Here is a 21,998-nt window from a genome sequence, read left to right on the forward strand (position 1 = left end):
TGGCCATAAGTCCTTCATTTCATTAAGTTTCTCTTGGTTGGCAAAAAGGACAATATCCCACAAGTCTTCCATCAGTGAACCAAAGTTAATGTCTTTGCACATTAGTCAGCTATCAATTTCCTAATTATTAATGAACCATTTTCTATTTTTAGCAATTTCCTTCGCTCATTCCCCCACTCGGTTGCCCCTTTTGCAGCAAAAGTATTGCCCCTCAAAATAATAACTCTATAGTCTATATACACAATCATGAACCATCACTATATGATTAATAGTTTATTTTTCATTAGAGCCACCTAAACATAAATATTTTTCTTTATGTATGTTTATGTATTTATGATAAACAACCTCACTTTTTTATAACCCAATTTTGTTACTCACCTTACATCCCTCTTTATCTTTCTCTTGATTCTCCATCACATGTATTACTTTTACTCTAGCTTTTTTATCTCTTTCCTTTTCTGCATGGGTATATACCCTTTAAGGATGTCAAACCATCTTTATCCTACGACAAATATTGTTATCCTGCTTTTCTGTTTAAGATTTATGAACGAGATTGCGAGACTTAATAATTGGTGTAAAATTATTCTAAAGTATAATTGTGTTTTTAGAAATAATTTTCTAGAAAAGTTATAAGTTTCTTAGCTGCAGCCAAAAATGTCCATTCAGAAAACGCTCCCATGTTGTACTTCTTTTTGTGGGCGTTTTTTTTCTGTGGGCAATCCCTTATTGTACTTGTAACATAAGATGTCCCGCTTTAAAAATAAAATAAAATAATATATGTTATGCTTAAGTTTAGGAAGAAAAATATCATAGTTTTCATAAAATTCTAATAATAAAAAAGAGAGAATAAAATTGACAAAAGATGATGTTAACTATTAAGCTTGAAGTATTTTATAATTTATAACTAAGGCCAGCTACCCCTACCGAGTGTGTACTGATCAAGTAATACATATATGCCTGAAATTTATATGATAATGATATATAATCATAGAGCTAGACATTCTTAATTAATTAATATGTACAGAATTACAGATCATTCTGTCAAAAAGAAAAACTACAGATCCCAGCTAACACCTTTATTTTTAACAAAGAAACGCATCTAATAATGATTGGTACGCGAAAGTAATCTGTACGATACATGAGTGCATTTGGACACTACAACCAAAACGTTCACTACGTAACCGATAAAATAAACTTAATATGCATCTTTTAGCAGGTATTTTTCCTGGCATATACATGATGTGGCGAAATTAAAATATAAGCATGAAAAAATAAATAGGATGAAATGTGATCAAATGAATTATAAATACACTCTTTCAAATGCTCATGAAGATATATGATGAATGAAGTAGAATCTGTGTATTTGTGGGACATTTATAAACAAAAACAAAATAATATAATATATATATATATATATATATATATATATATATATATATATATATATATATGAACAACTAAGGTCTTGATAATCATAAAAATATAGCAATTAGATTTCTTTAGAAAATCATAAAAAAATGTATAAAGAACTTATAATTATTAATTAAACCTAAGGTCTATATATACATAAGCGAAGTTATTGTGGCCTTTATCTTTATTGAAGCGACGGACTAGAAAGACAGTGAGCCCCTTGAGTAGCACAAAGCAAGAAGGATAAGAGATCAAGTTGTAATTGTCCAAAAGTGGTGTGTGCCGTATGTATGGGATGTTTTTCATGTCATCGTTTAGGGAAAGCCAGCCTAATTTGTACCACACAGGTAAGAAAGAAAGAAAGAAATTCTGGTGCCACAAAGTAGTAGGAGTATCTCTCTCTCTCTCTCTCTCTATCTATAACTTGTCTTTTTCTTTGAAATTTGAGCTGCGATGCGGGTCCTCAATTTTCTAAACATTTTCAGCACCATCCATACCCATGCCTTGCCATCACTTCTCAACACAACTCATGAATCTCCCCTATACCTCATGTTATTCCTCACTTGGTCAGTGCCATGTCGGGTGATTTTCAGATACCCCCCTCTTGATGTGAATTCTGATCAGCATTCAGATCCAACACTTTGATTAGGTTAGTTAGGAGTATTTATCAACAAGGTGTAGACTAGCTGCTAGGGAGTTCCTCCTCTTCCCAATAAACTGAATAAAGTGATTTTTTCCATCATTTGGATTTCATTTTACTACAGTATTTCTTTTGCTGATCAATATATATGGGTGCATGCCTTGTGATAACAATTATGTCATTCTACTAAAGTAAGGAGACTATTAGGATATGTAAATATAAGATTCGGTTGGTGGTAAAACAAATAAATAATAATAATAGGTTTGACCTCTTCTATTAATAAAAATAACAAATTAACAATTAATATTTACGGATAAAAAAATAATATTTGATACATTAATTTGATTGAGTCTTTTGCTCATATGATTTAATTAAGTTCAATTCTCAAATTTATACATTAAAGAAAAGAAATACCTTACAAAATTATCATCAATGCAATGTCAGTGTATAAGTCCAAAAAATTACATATATAGATAAAATGAATAATGAAATGAGGAATCAAGTTCCTCAAAGAGTAACTTTTAAAATAGTTGTTTTTTATCTTAATCATTTTGAAATTTAATTATTAAGATTAATTACTTATATTATTACAATCATTAAATTTTAAGAAAATGAATAATAAGAATAAAGAGTAATTCTAAAAGAGTAAATTGATCTTTTCTGGTTGATTTTTTAATAATTATTCCATTTGATCTCAAGTATATAAAAAAAAATATGTCTTGTTAAATAGAAAGTTAGTTAACTACATTTAATTACATCAATTTTAATTAAAAAATAATTTTTTTTCATAGCATCTCACTTAAATAAAAAAAATATTTTAAAAATAATAATATTAAATAAGATAAAACTGGTTAGAATTTTTTTTTATATTTGACTTGAGATCAGAGAGTATAATTTACACTTTCCATTTTGAAATGCATCCTCAATTTTGTTATATTGAAGTTATATAGTGCAAAAGGGCAAGGCACCCCACCTATATGATTATGTAGCAACAAAGTATGTGTACCATGGTACTCTCTCATATACTGCATGTGCTTTATACAAGGATCTATTCCTTTTGCTATGCTAGATACGATAACAGAGGTACAACAAAACTTTGCTTGATTTTCTTTCTTTGCCGCTCTGTCCAATGCTCTGGGTTGTTGAGTGGATGCACCCCCTTAGCTTTTTTTTTTCCCTGTCTTTTGCTTTCACTTGCTCGCTCCGTAACTGAAGGTGTCTTTATCTCCCCTCTTTTTCCATACCCTATCAATAGATCTTCGAGCACCAATCAAAACCTCTCCTTTTTTTCTCCCCTTATGAGGGAAAGCAGATTTAACATAGATACTACAGCTTTAGTCCCCAATTGAATGACTTCCACAAGTTTATGATATTTACTAGACATTAAATATACTATTTTTCACATTGTAATCCTAAACCTATTTAAACTGACATTCTCTTTGGAAACCACGCATGCATGGATGATTATTGTTGATGTTGTTTCCATCACCATCCGTGACTACATTAACTGATTTTCAGTGGGGATGTCTAGGGAATTTATGTGCCACCTTTAATGACAATCATAAATGCAAATTTAGGAAATGGGGGATCTCTTGCCTCAAATGGCTTGGCAATTGGGGGGGGTGTGGGATCACTTCCATTGCAAATTGGAGTCAAATTGTTGGTCACATCTCACAACCATCCTCTCCTAGATTTCAGTTGAATTTAATTGACATGTACAAGGCACATGATGGACTATGGCCAAGTCAAATCGGTGCATGTGAGCCCCGAGTGTCACGTGCATGATGAATTTTGGGAAAGTAAAAAATCATTCATGTTCACCAAGTGATTTAAGATTCGAATTTTAATTAATCTTTAAATATAAAATAAATCGTATTAAAAGTAAAATATTTACTTTATTTATGTTTAAGGTTTTTAACAAAAATTTGTTAGTGTTTTTTTAAAAAAAAAAACTTTGTACTAATATCATGTTTATATATAAAAAAAATAATTGTTGTTCGGAACATTTTATTTTTATTTTTTCTCAAGTGAATTACTAAGATATCCAATACTAATTCAGTAACTGTGGGTTATTCCCTTTGTTGGTGATGGAAAACATGTGTCCCCACTTTGATGCGGTGCCAGATGCTTGTGTCGTGGTAAAATCTGAATGGGCTTGCATCGATCCCTTGCATCGTTTTCTTGGTTATAGAAGTTGATTTCCTCTGGCTGGGCCGTATCATTGTATGTAAAGGATTTTCAGGAGTTGCTTCCTGAAACCACAAAATTGCTTCCTACACAAATCCAGAATGTTTTATACTTTTAAATTATCCTTCGGATTGGCCAATCTGAAATGTAAAATGTAAAAGGTGTTGTCAATCAAAAGTGTAATTTTACATTTCAAATTAGCTAATCCAGAAAGTAAAAAAAAAAAAAAAAAAGGAACAAAAAGTTATTTAAGGTGCAGAAAACAACTACTAGGATTTGCTCTTTAGCTACACACATGAAGTAGGAGAGTCTTCATTTGAACAAAAAAGTGCATATACATTGGGCTGAATCCAAGTGTAGGTGGGCCGAATGAAGAAAATTGTTCTTTTAATTGTCAGGAATTATTATTCTCACCTCATTAATTGTTATTTACTTATTTTCAGCCCCCACATGTATCCAAAAAAATATATTCCAAAGATACCCTTTTAACAAAAATATAAATTTTACGTTAATTAATTTTTTTTCATCCCCATTAATCACATGAAAATGTATTTTTCGTTTAATAATGTACAGCGGAATCATATTTTTGTTATACATTATTAAAAAGAATCATATTTCCATTGTAATATTTTCAAAATATTTGATTAAAAAGGGTAACTATTTATTATTTGATTACAATTATCTTGAGGATAAATGATCATTTTGATCCTTAAATATGTAAATCAATAATAATTTAGTCTCTGATGTGTAAAAATTGTGGTACTTACACCTTGCTTACTACTTAATGACAAATTAGTCTCTTAACTTTGTCACTTAGGTTATGTTCGGCAAAATATTTCAACTAGTTTCTAATTGAAAAACTTGTATAATTGTTCAGTAAACAAACTTCTTATATATCTTCTTACTAGCTTATAGCATTTTTAAAAACGCTAGCTTATAACTTTAAACTTTTTATATGTTCTTCCCATTTTATCCTTAATATATTTATTCAATTTTTTTATTATTCTTTTTAAATAAATCATGATTTTATTATTTCTTTTTTATACTTTCAGCTACTTCAACAACTAGTCTTATGAAATACTTATAATTAAATAAGCTATTTTTTTAGTTATAACTAACTTTTCATTTATTTTTTCCAAATATAATCTTAATGTCAAATTGATCATAAAAAATATAAATTAGGATCAAATTGGTCCTTGACAATTATAAATTAATGACAAAATGAAGCCAAAGACTTAACGTTAAGAAAAAAGTTGTCTCATTTTTAGCATGGGAACATATTTTAGTTGTGTTTTTTTTTTTCATCCACTTTTACACAATGAAAATATATTTCCGTTAAAAGAGTGTTTTTGAAATAAAAAAGTGGAACACTTGGGGTGAAAATAACAATTCTCTTAATTTCACATAATATAATGTGTGAAAATGAGGCAAGCCATTTCATAATTAAAGCAAGAGACTGGTTTAATGTGTGAAAATGAGGTGAGCCATTTGATAATTGTCACATAAGAATGGATCAAATAATTCCCTTAATTAGCATGTGGTTTAGTTAGAAACTTCAACTCCTTAGCATTTTTTTAATTATCGCTAATAATAATTTGTAGAATGTTTGTGTAGAGGTGTCAAATGTTTGTGTTAGCATTTTTTATTATTATTGTTTTTGAGCTAAGACCGTGAAAGTTCCATTTTTATTTTGGTCTAAGTTTCATTCCTCTTAGTTTTTTACAAGACTAGACTCGATAGGTTAAGAATGATTTTTTCGTGGACCCTAAAAATGGTTTGCAAAACATACAGGCCCTATTAAGATCAGGGTAATGGCATGAGTGTTTCTTGGTGATTGCTCTTTACACAACCCTCTTTTTTAAATAGGTAGTTTAAAATAACTCGTATTTAAACTAGATTTTTTTTCAAAATTAACTCTCTTCCTAATTTTTATTTTGAAAGTGATTTGCATATTTTCTTTGAGAAATTTAATAACTAAATCATTTCTTAAATTAAAATTCCAAAAGACAGTTTAATACATTCTAGAATTATTTTTCTTAGAATAATTTATAAACTAGTTACAGAAAACTTTAAATGTGACTATGTTTTAGATAAAAAAAAATAGTTTTATAGCCTGTTGAAAGGATTAAAGCTTGAGAGATTACTTCAGAGTCTTACTAGAAAGTCAAATATCCTCCTTATAGTGGTTAAAAATAAACACTTCTACAATTAAATTTCTAAAAGATAATTTAATATTATTCTAAAATTAACTTTCCAAAAGTCGTACTTAGTGAATTAGAGCATTGGACCCTAGGGCCATTCTGCAGGCCATTTGGATATGTTCAAGCATCCCATTTTTTTTTCTTTTTCTTGTAAGCTAAAGATTTATTGTTCAAGCATCTCATTCTTTACAGACATAAAAGAAGTCTCATTCTCTAGAGTAGATGTCAGTCAAATCTAAAGGTCAGGCACAATGAGAGGAAAAATGGTGAAAAAAACAGTAGAACAACTAAACATTCTAACGCACTAGGATATAACAAACTGCATCCTTTCATAAGAGAAACATTTGAGCTGTAAAGGTAGCATCATACAAGTCATGTTGAATGAAATTATGGCAAATGTGATTCATTCAATGACCAACAATAGCCATGCATTAATTCAAATAATTCACAGTCAACAACCATTTGCATCGTTAATCCCTGATAGGCACCATGATAATTTAATTTTTACCATGAACTTCCGTTTCAAAGTAAACCAAATTTAGTCACAAGTGTTTGACTATTCTTCGAAGCAGCAGCACAACAACGTAGAAGTCAATCCATGCATATATTCAAGAATTTAATAAAAGGGAAAAAATCTTTATGTATTTTGATGGATAATAATGGAATCAATATATAATTACAACATATCTATTCACACCAATTAAGACATTAAGTACTTGCGCAAATTACAAACATGAAACTCATTATAAAAGCTAATACTATGTTACAATGCCAAAATCAACAGCACCGTGTTCAAGAAGCAACCATAGTAAAGAAACAAAAACAACCCTTTAAATTCATCAAACATATATATAATTTCAGCACATGAATAGGAGCCAATGCCTTGCAATTCACTGCATCATAAACGCCACAATAGAAGCCAACAGAGAAGAACACAAGGTCACCCCAGAAACAGACAAAGCAAACCCTTCTCCAGTCTCCATTTGTGAAGTAGGAGCTATCTCTGATTGTGCCACAGTTTTGGTCACGTAAAACGTGCTCAAAACCATTGCTGCAATAAAAAAATGAGCTACACAGCCAGCAAGTTTTGCCATCTTTTCACAGAATATCTTATATTTGTTACTTTGAAAATGTGACCAATATAAAGTGATGACTGAAAATTAAAGATTGAACTGGTTTGGAATTGAGTTGTTCAATGACACAGGATCAAGAGTGGAGTTTATATAGAATTCGTTAGGGGTATATGTTAAAAAGAAAAAGGCCATCATTATCAAGTTAGTAAGTGGTATATTAAATCATTAACCATTCTCAATTACTATGATGCCGTTTAGATTAAGGCTTGAGTCCCCACTAGACTAATTAAAGCTAGTCGATGCAAGGTGGTATTGTGTACTCAATTAGCTTCTTACGTTATAGTTTGAGGAAAAATCTGGTACCTACCATTTATATATTACATTGCATGGCTAGGATTATATAATTCCTGAAAATACTATTTTAAAGTAAAAAAAAAAATTAATGTTATTAAAAAATAATAAAAAATATTATTTACCTTGATTTGAATTAAATTACCTTGTAAATTTAATTCATTTTAAATAACTGATTATATAATATCTTTACATTTTCATTTTACACATTGCTCGATGTAATTAAAAAAGAGTTAAATCTCAAATGTAAAAGGCCTATAACTATTTACATGGGAGACTATCTTTTTTTTAATTAATTGTAGCTGGTAGGAAATCACTTTCGGGCCAGCTTAAGTGCCCTTGACATAGCAACGATACCAAGACTTTTAGAGAGGACAGATCTACGGTGCAAATATGATGTCTTTGTTGCTTCATAAAGAGAATAATCTAGAATTCTATGAAGAGGATAGAATAGAGTGATGGGAAATAATCAAAATGTCATATACTCATTACGATTATTTTTTATTGACTCTTGAGTGCTACACATGTAGCTATTTTAGAGATGTAACAAGAAATATAAAAATGACGGAAATAAATCTAGGTCGTTTTGAACGATATATGTCAGACATCGGAGTCGACGATAAATCCAAGTAATAAACATAATCTGGTGACAAGTAAATTCAACTGCTTATTGTTGAATGTAATTCGTTTTTCTAGTTGATTAATCAAATAGAGAAATCAAACAGAGACATTATTTTGACGTTGAAATGAGGATGTGTTTCTTTACCCCCTTCTCACTTGACACTTGGGCAACAAAATATGTCTGTCTTGAATCATTCTCATTATACATTGTTCATATATCAATGAGCGTGGCAATGTTCGAAATGTTCAAGGTTGATTTGGGCTGAGCTCTTATCCGATTTTGGGCTTACTCTACCGTTGGGCCTAGTCCGGAACAATATCCATCCCAAGAGAAAGCCGTTAGATTTTTCTAGTCTTGTAGTAATGCTTTATATAAACACTAGTTAAAAAAAAAAAAAAAAAACTCAATGCTAATATTTGCTTAATACTAGGTAAATCAGTAACAAAACTGTCAAATAATCTTTAATATTCCATCCGTTCTTTTTTATGTCTTTTAAAGGTTAATATGTAAAAAACACAAAATACAATAATTTTTTTAATTCTAATAAAATAGTTGTAGGAACATTTTAAAAAAAAATCCAACTAGTAAAAAGGAACGGAAACAGTGTATTGTCATTCTTTATTCTAATTAATGTCAATATTTTTAATTAATGAAATTTCATCTTTAATTTTTTTACTGAAAAATTTCATCTTTAATCAAACACCATAAATTGTGTATTATTTTTCATTAGAAGTTCATATTAATTTTTTAATATATTAAAATTGTTCCTTTAAGCACACCCTCTAATAACTAAAAATGGTATAGCAATATAGGAACGAGAAGGGAAAAAAATAAGCATATAGTAATTAGCAACAGCTATTACAATCTCAATTTGTGTAGTAGGCATATGAATGGTTCTAGTTTAATTACAATATTCTCTAAGCATAACATGAGGTTGACAAACCTTATGTACCTAAATACAACACATGTACGATGTATATGAGCCAAAAGCCTAAGAAGCAAACCCTGAAACCATGCAACACCATGCACTTAGGACCGTTTCACAGGCTAGAAAAAAGTGGGATTGTCCCAAAATAACTCAAACCCCGGTCATTTAAAGGCCATGCAAGAGCCCCCCATTGTACCTCAGACCTGCAAGCAAAGACAATAAAAACAACACACACACACACACTTGTATCATCAGCACACCCGCGGGTCTCCAAAACAAGTCACACATTTTACTCGTCATGGACATGAAGAAGGTCACTTGCGCTCTTCTCATCGCCGCCGCCTCCATGAGTGCTGCAGTGGCTGCCGCCGAGGCTCCTGCCCCATCCCCCGGCCCTGGCCCAAGCAGCGGAGCCTCAGCTCCCCTTGTTGGCTCCTTGATTGGTGCCTCTGTATTGTCTTTCTTTGCCTTGTTCCAGTAAGCGTTGCGTACATGGCAAGAGACTAATGGAAAGAAGACTTTATAAGTATATATGGAATAATAAAGGGTGCTGCAAGGAATAATTAAAGATGGGAGTTGATATAAATGTATTATGCACTGTTATGATGATTTTTTTAATGAAATACTAATATGTTTCATAATTTTATTTTGTATCTTCTTTTCTTGTGTACAAATGCTTTCCTTTCGATCTTACGCATCTAACGTATTGTCCAATCACTGCTAAAACATTTTTTTTAAATAAAACAAATTCAAAACAGGAGGTTGTTTAATGTCTAAATGGACTTGCAGTATTTTGATTCTTGTGATTTTCAATTAATAACAAAGTTTATTGGTAGAATTTCTCCTAAATTTTTTATGTGGTCGTGAGAATTTCACTGTCCAAATGATTGAAGGAATAGGGAATGATTGCTGCATGATACAGATAACTGAAAGTGTTAACCAGAAATTGACGTTAATATGGTCATGAGAATGTCTTCTAACAAATAAACCAAATGAATAAAATATCAAGCTCCAAGTGCATGGTTATTGTTTAGTTCGGAAAAGGGGAAGTAAGAAAATATACACAATCAGTGGCCCATACACTGCTGGAAAACAAGCACAAATGACTATCCAACCTAACAAAAATAATTTAATTCATTTACTGTAACCATTTACGACAACCAAGAAAGAACATGTGGCATGCTATCTTCCAGTCTCCCATCTTCAACCAAGCAACAAATCTCGAAAGGAACTCATGTGACATTTGAAATGCACATTTCTTACAACAATGTATAAATTTATGGCCAGAACTTAGGCTTCAGCATTAAACTTTTGGGCAGACATGAGGCTTTTTGCCAGCCATATTGCTGTTTCTCTTGATGAGACAGCTTCTTTCCCAAATGGTCTTAGCACCCCAGCAAGCTCATCGAGTTTATCTTGCTTGAGTAGCTGAGCACATAATTCGAGCAGAGATTCCAGAGCATCCGCTCTTTGCTGGCAGGGACTATCCACCGGAGTCTTGATTGTTTCATCACCATCTACTTCAGTTATTACACTCAATGAAACACCTCTTGGTGCCTGATCAACCTCCACCGCATTATCATCTTCTTTATGCGTGGAGCAAAGAATGTGTACGTTTGCCATGTCATCATCCTTAACTGGAAGTGCATCATTACTAAAAGATGTCAAGCAGTTCATATGAGAGACTTCTGTAAATACATCAGGGGTTTTGCTTTTCTTCGAGTGGTTTCCAGATTCAGTGTCATGTTCAACCCTAATAGGATGCATAATCAGTGATGAACTTTCCTCATTGATGGACTTATCTTTATCAGTGCTACTGCCTGCACTGGACATTGTGGATTTACCTGAGTCCTCAAAGTTCGAATCTTCCCTCTGTGCTTCAGCACTATCCAAACCTTCATTGCAAGAAGCATCTTCAACTTCTGTGGTCGCCACATTTATGTTGTCTTCTTCTAATTTATGAAAATGTTTAGCAGCAAATCTTTGTTTTTCATGCATAGAATTTTGTGTACTCTTAGAAGAGATCTCATTGTTAGCCGTTTCCCTTGCAGGTCTACTTTTAAAGTCCTCCTTGCACACACTGCAAATAGTTGATTCAGATGTTGTTGACCCATCTTTTGAGCCACTAATACTAGTACAAGATTCCACTATGTAGCTGGTAAGATCAGCCATCCTGGTCTCTAGATTGTCTTCTGCACTGGTTGAGATTGTTACCGCATCATTAGGAAGATTGCTTATCTGTATATCTCCATTTCCCTCAATTGGATGAATCCGCTCCAAACGATTTACCAAACTAGCTTCTTTGTCCTTATGGTCCTTGCCACCACTAGATTTATTAGATCTTCTTGTTTTATCCTTTGGATTAACTAAGGGATATACTGGAAGAACATTAGATGATGCATTATGACAGCGAAGAACATAAGGCTGTAAAAGCGGATGCCTTAACAATTCAGCTGCCTGTCAATGAAGAGAAGCATTGTTAGACTCCAGCATTCCATCCAAATTAATCACAAAAGACAGGTTCGGTTGAACTCACAGTTGGCCTATGTTCTGGGTTTTTCCTAAGCATGCTTTTGATAAGTTGTTTCCTGTCAGATTTGCCATCTTTCAGTTTTATCATCACTATACAAAATATAAAACGTAGAACGAAAAGGGCGGAAATTATACAATTGCAAGTGCAAAATTTGCTGGGGAATTTTGCTTGGCTTCAATATAGTTGTATTCACTGAGGAAAAATACTCGAATCACCAAAAGCACAGGTTAAAAATATATCACGATTCATGCAGTAGTGTGACTGCAATTGGTTTGAGGAAGTTACTTACAGTGTGGAAGAATAAACAATTGGCAGTGGAGAAATGGAGGATCTGTTTATTTTATTGATAAGTCCAGCCATGTCCTGTTTTATTCATTCACTCGTGTTAAATTATTTTGCTAGTTTAAAATATATTGAAGAATAGATACTACATTTCCATTGATAAAACTAAATTTCTGCAGATGGCTAAAGTTCTTACTGGAGCGCGAAATGCTGGTTGATGTGCAGCAATCTCAAACATGCAGCAACCTTTACATACAAAGAGATATCATTCTTAGACAAGGTTTGATATCATATAGCTTTGTCAATTAGAAGAAGGTATCCATGAACCTTACCAAGAGACCACATATCAGATTTATACCCATAAGGTATATCTGCAAGGAGCTCAGGACACATGTAATTTGGAGTTCCAACAACCTAGACAAGATATATGAAGTGTGAAAATTAAAAACAGGTATCACTATGTGTATTTAGTTAAGCATCATTAACTTCAGCAATAAGAAGTTCAAAGCAATATGAGTGTGTGTGTGTGTGTGTGTAGGCAAAAATTTATTTATTTTTGGCTGAACCATGGTATCTCTCAGCCAAGAGTTAAAGATTAATTCCTCAAGATATTGAGATCCATTTAATATTGTAAGCTGAGAAGCATCAACTACTGGGCTTGACAGTCCATTACAGCAGGACAAAATACAGGTAACTTTCTAGAAGGAGGCATTAGATAAAAGCTAACATAGCACACATGGATCCTTACCGAGGAAGCAAGATCTTCTGCATTAAGTCGCTTAGCAAGACCAAAGTCACCTGCAAGGTTCATGCAATAAACATATTTCTTAAGATAACATAATTTATGAAAGCCAAAAGTTTTGAGCTTTCAAGAAATAATACTACATACCAAGCCGAATGTTGTTGTCTTTGGTGAGGAATATGTTGGAACACTGAAATACATGAAGTTGCATTAATGAAAACATCACAAAGGATTTCTTGATCAGTATAAGAAAATGTATAATACCTTAAGATCTCTGTGGATTACACGATTAGAGTGCAAGTAGTCTACAGCTATCAACAACTGAGTCAGCCATTTGCAGACTTTCTGCAGGAGGAATTGGTGATTCAGAGTGGGTAAGGAATACAGGTATGAGGAGTTATCAAGGAAGAGCAGTGCAGATTAACCGTATTTATTACCTCTTCAGGAAAAAATGAACCTCGAGCTTTCTTTATGTTCTCTGCCCTGCTCCACAAAGAATGCAAGATTCCATGATTAAGACTTCATGTCACTGTATTTCTCCTACATAGCATATAAATGCATGCATGTAGACTATCTTATATAAAATACAAGCCCCACAGAATCCCAATTACTGTCCAAGTGTATTTCATCTCAAAATTAGATTGCAATTAAGAATACTAATGTCATGCAATGAACATCCAGATAGTCAGATATATCTGTCTATCATACTTCTACATGGAAAGGATACTACGGATATTACAAAAATTCAACATCAATCAACAAGGACTCCTTCCAGATCTCAATAATATGTATTAATTGCAAAGCATGTTTATGCCAGAGTTTAAAAAAAAGTTATTTGGCCTTTTCTAACACCTTAACCTTTTAATCCAAGGATCAGTTTAACATGTATCAGAATCAGATTGACTGGTCTACATTCAATACTTACCATCCCCATCTTATAATTAAAAATCAGTATAACAATTTGATTATCCCTTAGAAAAAATTCAGCATAAAGTTCTGTGTAGTGTCAATCCAAGACAGCAATTTTTATATTCCCCACGTTACAAGTCCAGTAGGTCTTCACCTAAAACAATGTGTTATGAGTTATGAGAATCATTCTTTTATCCATATTAAGTAACTTACAGTTTTGGTTTAACAATTTGAATGTATATATTTAACAAATCTTTTCTTTTCTCCAGAGATAAAATAATAAGCTCAGATCCTTAATTTATGCAAGAAAGAACCATAGTTACTAACAGATATTGCTTTACTTACATGTCACCTCCTTCACAATAGCCAGTTATAATGCATATGTGGTCCTCCTACAAAATATAAAATATCAGAAACATGCCTATGAAGTGTGCTAAACATCAGAATAAGCTGATATGTCTATAAAATTCAAACTTAGTTTTTCATCTCTACATAAATGAATGACTGAAATTTAAAATTTAAGAAAAAAAAATGTTCCTACCTTCTCCACCCAAGCATCTTTGTACTCCACAATATATGGGTTATTCAGTTTGGCAATCAGGTCCATCTGTAATAGAAAGAGGAACTCTGTCACTTTTATGCAAATAGGCAGAAAGTATTTGTTCAAAACCAGCTTCACAGTTCACACAACCTCTTAGGACTGAAGTCCATGAAATCATTATTAAGAATACTGTCTTATATCTACAGAAAACCAATATTAAGAGAGCGCTTGGATCAAAAATTGAAAATGACATGTCATATGGTGTTCACAGCATTTTGTGAGCATAATAATATTCACAAAATAAATATCCACTTCTCTTGAAGTTTGATCTACACTTTTGGCAACAGTAATGAGTAACATATCGCCTACCAAATTTTTATCAATGTAAAAAAATATATATATTAAAACAAAAAATAAATAAATATTTGCATGATGGACACTTAGGATTCCTCAGGTGGAAGGATTTGTTACACCAACCTCTTGGAATGCTGTACGTTTGAACTTCTCTGTCTGCTTGGCCAACCGAATTTTTTTCAGCACATACCTACCGAGGGTATGAAATTATGAGAAAGAGTAATAATCGAAGTTGACACGCTAACTATACTCAATTGCGTGGATTTTCAAATCCAACAATTAAACACCAACATCTCAAAATAGGAAGAAAAAAACCAAAAATTTTCAAACTTTCTTTCTTGGGTTGTCCATCATTTAACAGAAAAAATCAATATCCAACCGTCCATGTCCACATTAAAACTAACTACCATCAAACTTTGCAGGCCTCAACTCCAACAATTAAACACAATAATCTAGAAAATATTATTTTTTTCCTCGTGGGTTTGTCCATTTTCTAACTGGGAAAATAAACGGATCTTCAATTGTTCATGTTACATAGTTTAAGCAGTTAAAGGTGCCATTGACTTACCTCTTTTTCTCGGACTTGTGAAGAACGAGGAAGGCAGAGCCAAAAGCTCCTCTTCCAATTTGCTCTATGACTTGATACTCTTCCATCTTTTTGGACCTGGTGTCACCGTTCTCTATCTCCATGGAAAAATTCCAGAGGCTAGAAGACAAAGGGTGAAGAAGCACTGAAGCAGCAAATCCTGATTTGCTACTACGAACTTAAGAGAGTAAAAAGAAAAGGAGAGAAAAAATAGATTCTTTATGGCGAAGTATGTGTGAATGTGAATTCTACTACCAACCCTCTCTACCCTTTTTTTTCATCCAAATGCTGTGATTGAAGACACACGCTGTAGGCTGAAGGGCATTAATTGGGCAAAGTAAAAGTATACTAAGAGAATGAATTTCGGGGACTATTCAATGGGTTGCAGCAACCATATGAAGGGTTTTCACATGAAAGATGAGTAAAGCTACATTCCACAATTATGACAGTAAACTACCTCCTCAGAAGACTGAATTAGAGAGAGAGAGAGAGAGAAGAGAGGGTAGACTCAGGTAAAGTAGAAGAGAGGGTTAACTTACCCAAAAGAAATTGTAGACAGAGTCGGGGATGGACAACAAGATCAAGTAAAGGCTATATACCAATAGCATGTTGTCACATTTTGAAGAGTTTAATAATTTATTATTAATATAATCTTTAAAATAATTATCATACAAATTAATAAGTTTATTATATATGAAGAATTATGGATTTCCTTTTTCTTCATTTTTAAATATATTTTTAAGTTTTATATTAAAAATACAAATGAGTCAAATAACAGAAACTTACTAGATTATGACAGACTTCACCGTTCACTCAAAATAAGAACGGATCTCATGATTCACTCGAAAAATACTTAAACAACTAATTACATGTTATCATCTACAAAATCCTCACATTCACAATATCATTAAAGTAAAATATTAGTGATTTTCTTCCCAATTAGATTAACCTTAAGTGGACAATACTTTTTATGCGTTGATATAAGAGTTGTAATGGTGAGTGTATCATGGCTACAAACCCACCCAATGACTCAAAAAGAAAATGGGGTTGGGAAAAAGGACGTGGAGGACAGAACTTAAAAGGGACAAGTATGGAATGGAAAACTAAAAGAAAAAGGAAAAGTCTTGCTTGCGTTTTCAGATTCATAGGAGATCATTCAAAACAAGGAATGTTCCCAGCTCGCAGTTGTGATGTCACACTCCGGTACCTTAATATAATAAACAAAATTTAGTCTTGAGCTAGTACCTATATATATATATATACTCAACAAATTGGTCCTAGTGTTACTGGTTTCTTTAAGTAAGATTTGTGGGTTATTTAATGTTTGATGTAATGATATGATCGGTTTTAAATTAAGTGTTAATGGTGAGTGATAAACATGTTAATTTATGCTAATATGATAGGTCAGCAACAATTTGTTGCGATTATGTTGCATATTTGTACAAATTAAGTGGTAATCGGGTTTATTTAGCTCTAAGAAATGTAGTAATCATTTCTAAGCACGAGCTTAACAACTAACTAGTAAAATTTCAACGGTTAATTTGGTGATCATGATGTCAAATCAAAACCTAATCAGTTTGTTTAACCAACCCGTAAAAGAAAGAGGTGCAATGCCATTATTATAGTAGACCGTAGATTATCTGCCACACGATATAGCCATGTATAGGTTTTACAACAGTTTATTACAAGAAAGTCAATAATAATGAGATCAAAGGAAAAGTACTGCCGTGGACCCTCACCTGCGTACGGTTTTTTTAAGATAGAACTTCAAAAGCAAAAAATAGATACAATTTCTTAAGTGCATGTTTAGTATTCTCTAAAAAAATAAAGTGCATGTTTAGTATTCTCAAAAAATAAAGTGCATGTCTAGTAACTCGCTTGCTAACACATATTTTGGCTGAGTATAATTTACAAAGAGTAACGTCTACTTGTGTAAAAAAAAAAAAGTCTACTTTATTATAATTCTGAGATAAAAATAGTTATGAGACTTGAGTTAGGAATGTAGTCTATACATTTTTTTATGTTGTTCTTCATTCAAAATTAAAATTTTACTCTAATTTACATAATAAAAATTTACATTGATTACATTGATTATGTCTTCCCTTCCTCAAAGGTGTATACACCCTAATTGGTTGTGAAAAAACCATTTTTGTAAAGATATATATATACTTTGGATCTAGACATTGCCAAATATGAATGCTTGTTTGCGTTTAGACGTTAAACTAAAAAGATAATTTTTAAAAAAAAATAAAGTTGGGGTTGTTCCCGCCATGTGATTCCGGCTTTACTCTTTTTTCCCGCCGTTATGTTCTCATGCGGACACAGTGTGGCAGTGTGGCTCACAAAACCCAATCATCAAGAAACCCAGCCCAAGTCACAAAGTTATGTTTGGATTAGTGGAAAATAACAAAAATTAGCAAAGAAAATGAAATGAGATGAGATTATTAATCTAATTTCGTTTGGATATTTAAAAACATTTGAAATTTTTTTAAAAAAATAATAAATCATTGATTTAAGTTGTATTAAACTTGATCTTTTCAAGTAAAATTTTGAATTTAAATGTTATGGATAAAATAATATAATGGAAAAAAAAACTCTCTTAAAGACGGTCAAAATAGGATTAATTATGTTTTGTATTTCTGAACTTTTACAAGTTTTTATTTTCAGTTCTCCAAAAAAAAAAAAATTTGATGGGTCTTGGTGCTTGTCTTAATGTTTTTAACCTTAGATTCTGTTATTAAGTGATGCCTTGATATTTTATTTTTGCCGTGATTAAGTTTCTGAGGGTTTTAGGTTGAAACATTAAATTGCTTTTAAACAATTTCTAGAAATTGCTTCACTTCGTCTCCGAACTTGTTTCTCCCCTTTTCCGATTCAGGCACACATGAACCCAATCACGATCGGAAGCACCGTCTGAGCCCAAAATTCGAGGACCGGAGCTGATGGTTTCTTCTGCCATCATCGATTTTGCAGATCCCTCTCCATCATCGGCATCGACGGCGTTTTCGCGGCTTTCTTTCCGTCGTCATTGTCGATGTCGTCGATTTCGCCATCCCTTTACAACGTCATCTGAGAGTGATTTTTGCTCAAGGACTACCAGATCTACCAAAAGGAGAGTGAGCCCATGGTTCTGGACGCGCTCAAAAAGATCAAGAACGAGATCTTACAGATGAACCTCACCTTCCGTCGCGATAAAGGATTTAGTAATACTGTATTAGACATGACAAACACAACGTTGAGGTCTATTAAGTTAGTAGGGACTTCTCTTCTCTTCTTTAAGTTAATAGAGAAACATAAAGAAGAATTTGTGACCCATTTGTTGTGCAAGAGGCTTAATTTACTTTACCTCTTCAGTTCGTTGCTCACACATTTAGAGAAAATAAGAAATAATTAGTGAATCGATTTTTGTCAGTTTAAACGGCCAAAAATTGTTTGATACCCCAACTTAATACTTTAGTCAAGCAGTTTTTGGCGGTCTAAGCCGTCAGAAATTAACCGCCGCAAAAATCTACACGAGGCACCGCCCCCGATGGTCATTTAATCAATTAACGATAGAGGACCATGAGTGTTAATGGACGAAAATGTTAGGAGCAAAACTAATGAATTTTTTTTAAGGACTAAAAGTAAAAATTTCAAAGAACTAAAAATAATTAACTCGTCAAAATATTATTTCATAATATATGGCATGTATGGATAATAATAGTTTGACATATAAAAAGGGTGTTTATAATATAATAGGTAATATGATTGTGTTATTTTGAAATGGTACAATAATATTAAAATTACTAGATGATTGTGTTATTTTAGATGAGGACAATCATCCAATGTAGTCTTTACGTGACTTAGCTCTAGCTCTACTCCTACCAAACAGATCGTCAAAATAAGTTTCATTCATCCTATGAACTATAAGATTCTAATCATACCTAATATATTACTATCTATTAAAAGAATGTTTTGTTGGGACAAGTGTCAACCTCTGGCTCTCTTAAATTTTGCTATTAGACCAAACTACCCTTCACCCCTCAAATTTTAATTTGAAATTCATCCTCTATTCCTATCTCTGTCTTCTTCCTTCCTTCCTCTTTTTCCTTTTCATTTTCTCTCCTTTCATCTCTCGTCCTCTACCTCTCTGCAAGGGAAACCGCAACTAATGAGCAACATCGATGCCTACACTACAGTTCTCGACATCGTCCGCACCACCCTCAGCCCTCGCGGAAAGCGATTCATGCCTCCACTTTCTCTCACTGGTAATCCTCCTTCACCTTCTCCTTCTCCTTCATTTGGTTTCTTCACTTTCTTTATATGTTATTCATCAAATTTCCCTCTCCCTCACACTATCTCTCTTCCTCTCCCCTTTTCCATCTTCTCTCCATCACTTTCCTTTTTTCCATTTGCAGATCTGGTGTTTGGTGGTGTGGTGGAGGCTTTGACGGGTTTCAGAGGTGGTGGGTCGTGGTGTTTGGCCCGTGGTTTTGTGTTTTGTGAAGGATATTTTTTCTGCTCAAGTAGTGCAATGCATTCTCATTATGAAGTTTAGAAAATTATGTGTTTTAAGATATATGTTTTACAAAGTCACTAACATATGTTTCCTTCAGGTTACAACAATGGCTTTCTTTGGTAGAATTGGGAATTTGTTACGACAGACAGCGAGCAGACAGGTTAGTTCATAATTGTTTTCATCCCCTTTGTTTTTTCAGGCTATACGTTGTATGTTATCTGCTCCAAGCACAAAACTGTTTATTGGAGGTGCGTTTGAACTTTATTTTGAGCTGGATGCTTTTTATGGTTTTTTTTATTCTTTATCTTTTTTGATAATAATGATTTGTGTACATATTTGTTTGTCACGGGTGTTTCATATTCTACTGGCGTTGTTAATGGTAAATAGTTAGATTCTCTTTTTTTTTTTTTTTTTTTTACTTTTGGTGTCTTTAACAAGTTGGTTTCCAGGGGGAGTCAATGAAATTATGTTGACATATTTTATGTTTCCCTTGAATGTCACGCTCTTTGTAGCTAGGATAATTATGGATCGTGAAACTGGTAGATCCAGAGGATTTGGCTTTGTTACATACACTTCGGATGAGGAGGCATCAAGTACCATTCAGGCCTTGGATGGTTAGGTAACAGACGGTTTGTTTTTAGTGTTATAATCTTGCGAGTGGCATTGGTTGTTATGGTTGTTGCAAAATCATCGTGTTTGAACTTTTAACACCTACCAATAGCTTCAAATGAATGAAGTACGCACTACGCAGTATGCATGTGTGCATGCTATGCTAATTTTGTTTACTTAACAGTGTTTTGAACTTGGCAAGCTTTTAAAGTGTTCTCGTGGTGGACATGATGTGACATAATAATGCAGTTTTCAGTTGGAGAAGATGAGGTTGTGATGACCACATCAGGTGATGCGGACCCATATTCAAATCCGATGTTTTAAAATATGTAGTTGTTTCAAGTAAAATACATGTCAATATGAGCTTTATTTTACGATACATATATTTTGGATGATATCTATGAAGATTGTCATCATTGGCTAATACTATTGTCTTCTGGAATCATCATTTCATTGTGCCCTTACCTGCTCACTTTTCTTACTAATTATCATAGTTGTCTATAGCACACCAAATAACAGTGCTATCACAGAATCAAGAAGCTCTGCTTGGTAGAATGTTATATATTTGTCAGCATAGAAAACAGAGAAAATAAATGACAAACTTATGTTACTTGTCAATCCCAAGCTATGTTTTTTTATTCTAATTGGTTAGAATAGCATTCTATGATACTGTGCTAACAAATATATTCAAATTTGGTGATCGACAACTATGCTTTCCCTATCTATATTTCCCCTTAGCAAATTTCAAGAAAATACTCATTTTCAGTTAATCCTAACTTGCAGATTCTGTTGTGCATAACAAAATCCTTATCAATTGTTCAAATTTGAATAATTTTAGATTTATCTATTTTGATAAGATTAGATTTTACTTTAAAAAATCCTTATCGGCCTTATTTTGAATTTAGTTTCGATTTAGAAGTTTAGATAGGATCTTATCAATTAGGTACAATTAATTTTATCACTATTAGTTCAATTTTTTTTTATCTCTTTCTAACCTAGGAGTATTTTTGCGGTTTGGGTGTGTGAAGCTTATGGTTGGAGGCACCGGCCATGAATGAAGGCAATGTGTTTGTAAGAAATTTTATGTGTTTTTTTACTTAATACAAGTAGTTTTTAGAAACAAATACTTTAGGATAGATGCACATATAATATTTGGTTTTTCTTTGCTTTTCATTACCAAGAATATGACCTACATTAAATAATGACCACTGTTTTTTGGTCCAGTGATGCCATTAGAGAATGATATTAGAAGTTTCTTGTTTATTTTAAACCTTTTGAGATGGCTAAGTTCATGTTTGTTTCTGTTGGTACTTTCCTATACTTATTTCTTATAAGTTCATGTTTGGTCCCTCTTGAATTGGTATGTTCAATTTCCATGCAATATTAGCTATTGTTTTTTGTCCTGTGATACCATTTTTTATAAAAGAAAAACATAGAAGAATATTGTTTTAATTAATATAATTTTCTATTTTCATCAAGTGTTTATTTCTATGATGAATAGATGCCTGTCTCAATTAATATAGGATCCCTGT

At 32.6% G+C, this 21,998-nt stretch overlaps 1 protein-coding gene across 2 annotated transcripts; it reads right to left on the minus strand.

Annotated features, from left to right (window-relative positions):
* Positions 1–10,389: 10,389 nt before the first annotated feature.
* LOC100777214 (serine/threonine-protein kinase Nek6) lies at positions 10,390–15,934 on the minus strand. 2 transcript variants are annotated; one of them, XM_006576773.4, is made up of 13 exons: positions 15,342–15,934; positions 14,897–14,963; positions 14,420–14,485; positions 14,224–14,270; positions 13,407–13,452; positions 13,234–13,314; positions 13,117–13,159; positions 12,976–13,025; positions 12,560–12,641; positions 12,424–12,473; positions 12,235–12,308; positions 11,949–12,000; positions 10,390–11,869 (listed from the first exon to the last, which is right to left on the minus strand). In XM_006576773.4, the coding sequence occupies exons 1-13, from the start codon at positions 15,461–15,463 to the stop codon at positions 10,703–10,705; spliced, it is 1,947 nt and encodes a 648-aa protein (XP_006576836.1). In that variant the 5' UTR covers positions 15,464–15,934; the 3' UTR covers positions 10,390–10,702. The 2 variants fall into 2 exon arrangements, with proteins under 2 accessions (XP_006576836.1, XP_006576837.1); XM_006576774.4 differs by lacking the exons at positions 14,897–14,963; positions 15,342–15,934 and adding an exon at positions 14,570–14,743.
* Between the last annotated feature and the right edge of the window lie 6,064 nt (positions 15,935–21,998).

Source organism: Glycine max, chromosome 3 (genome assembly GCF_000004515.6).
Source record: "Glycine max cultivar Williams 82 chromosome 3, Glycine_max_v4.0, whole genome shotgun sequence".
Classification (NCBI taxonomy): domain Eukaryota; kingdom Viridiplantae; phylum Streptophyta; class Magnoliopsida; order Fabales; family Fabaceae; genus Glycine; species Glycine max.

Excerpts from the sequence above, each read along its gene's own strand:
- LOC100777214 (XM_006576773.4), bottom strand. The coding sequence starts at position 15,463 with ATGGAGATAGAGAACGGTGACACCAGGTCCAAAAAGATGGAAGAGTAT. Across the intron at positions 14,486-14,896 it reads AACGTACAGCATTCCAAGAG|ATGGACCTGATTGCCAAACT; the intron begins GTTGGTGTAACA and ends TTTCTATTACAG. Across the intron at positions 11,870-11,948 it reads ACCCAGAACATAGGCCAACT|GCAGCTGAATTGTTAAGGCA; the intron begins GTGAGTTCAACC and ends CTTCATTGACAG.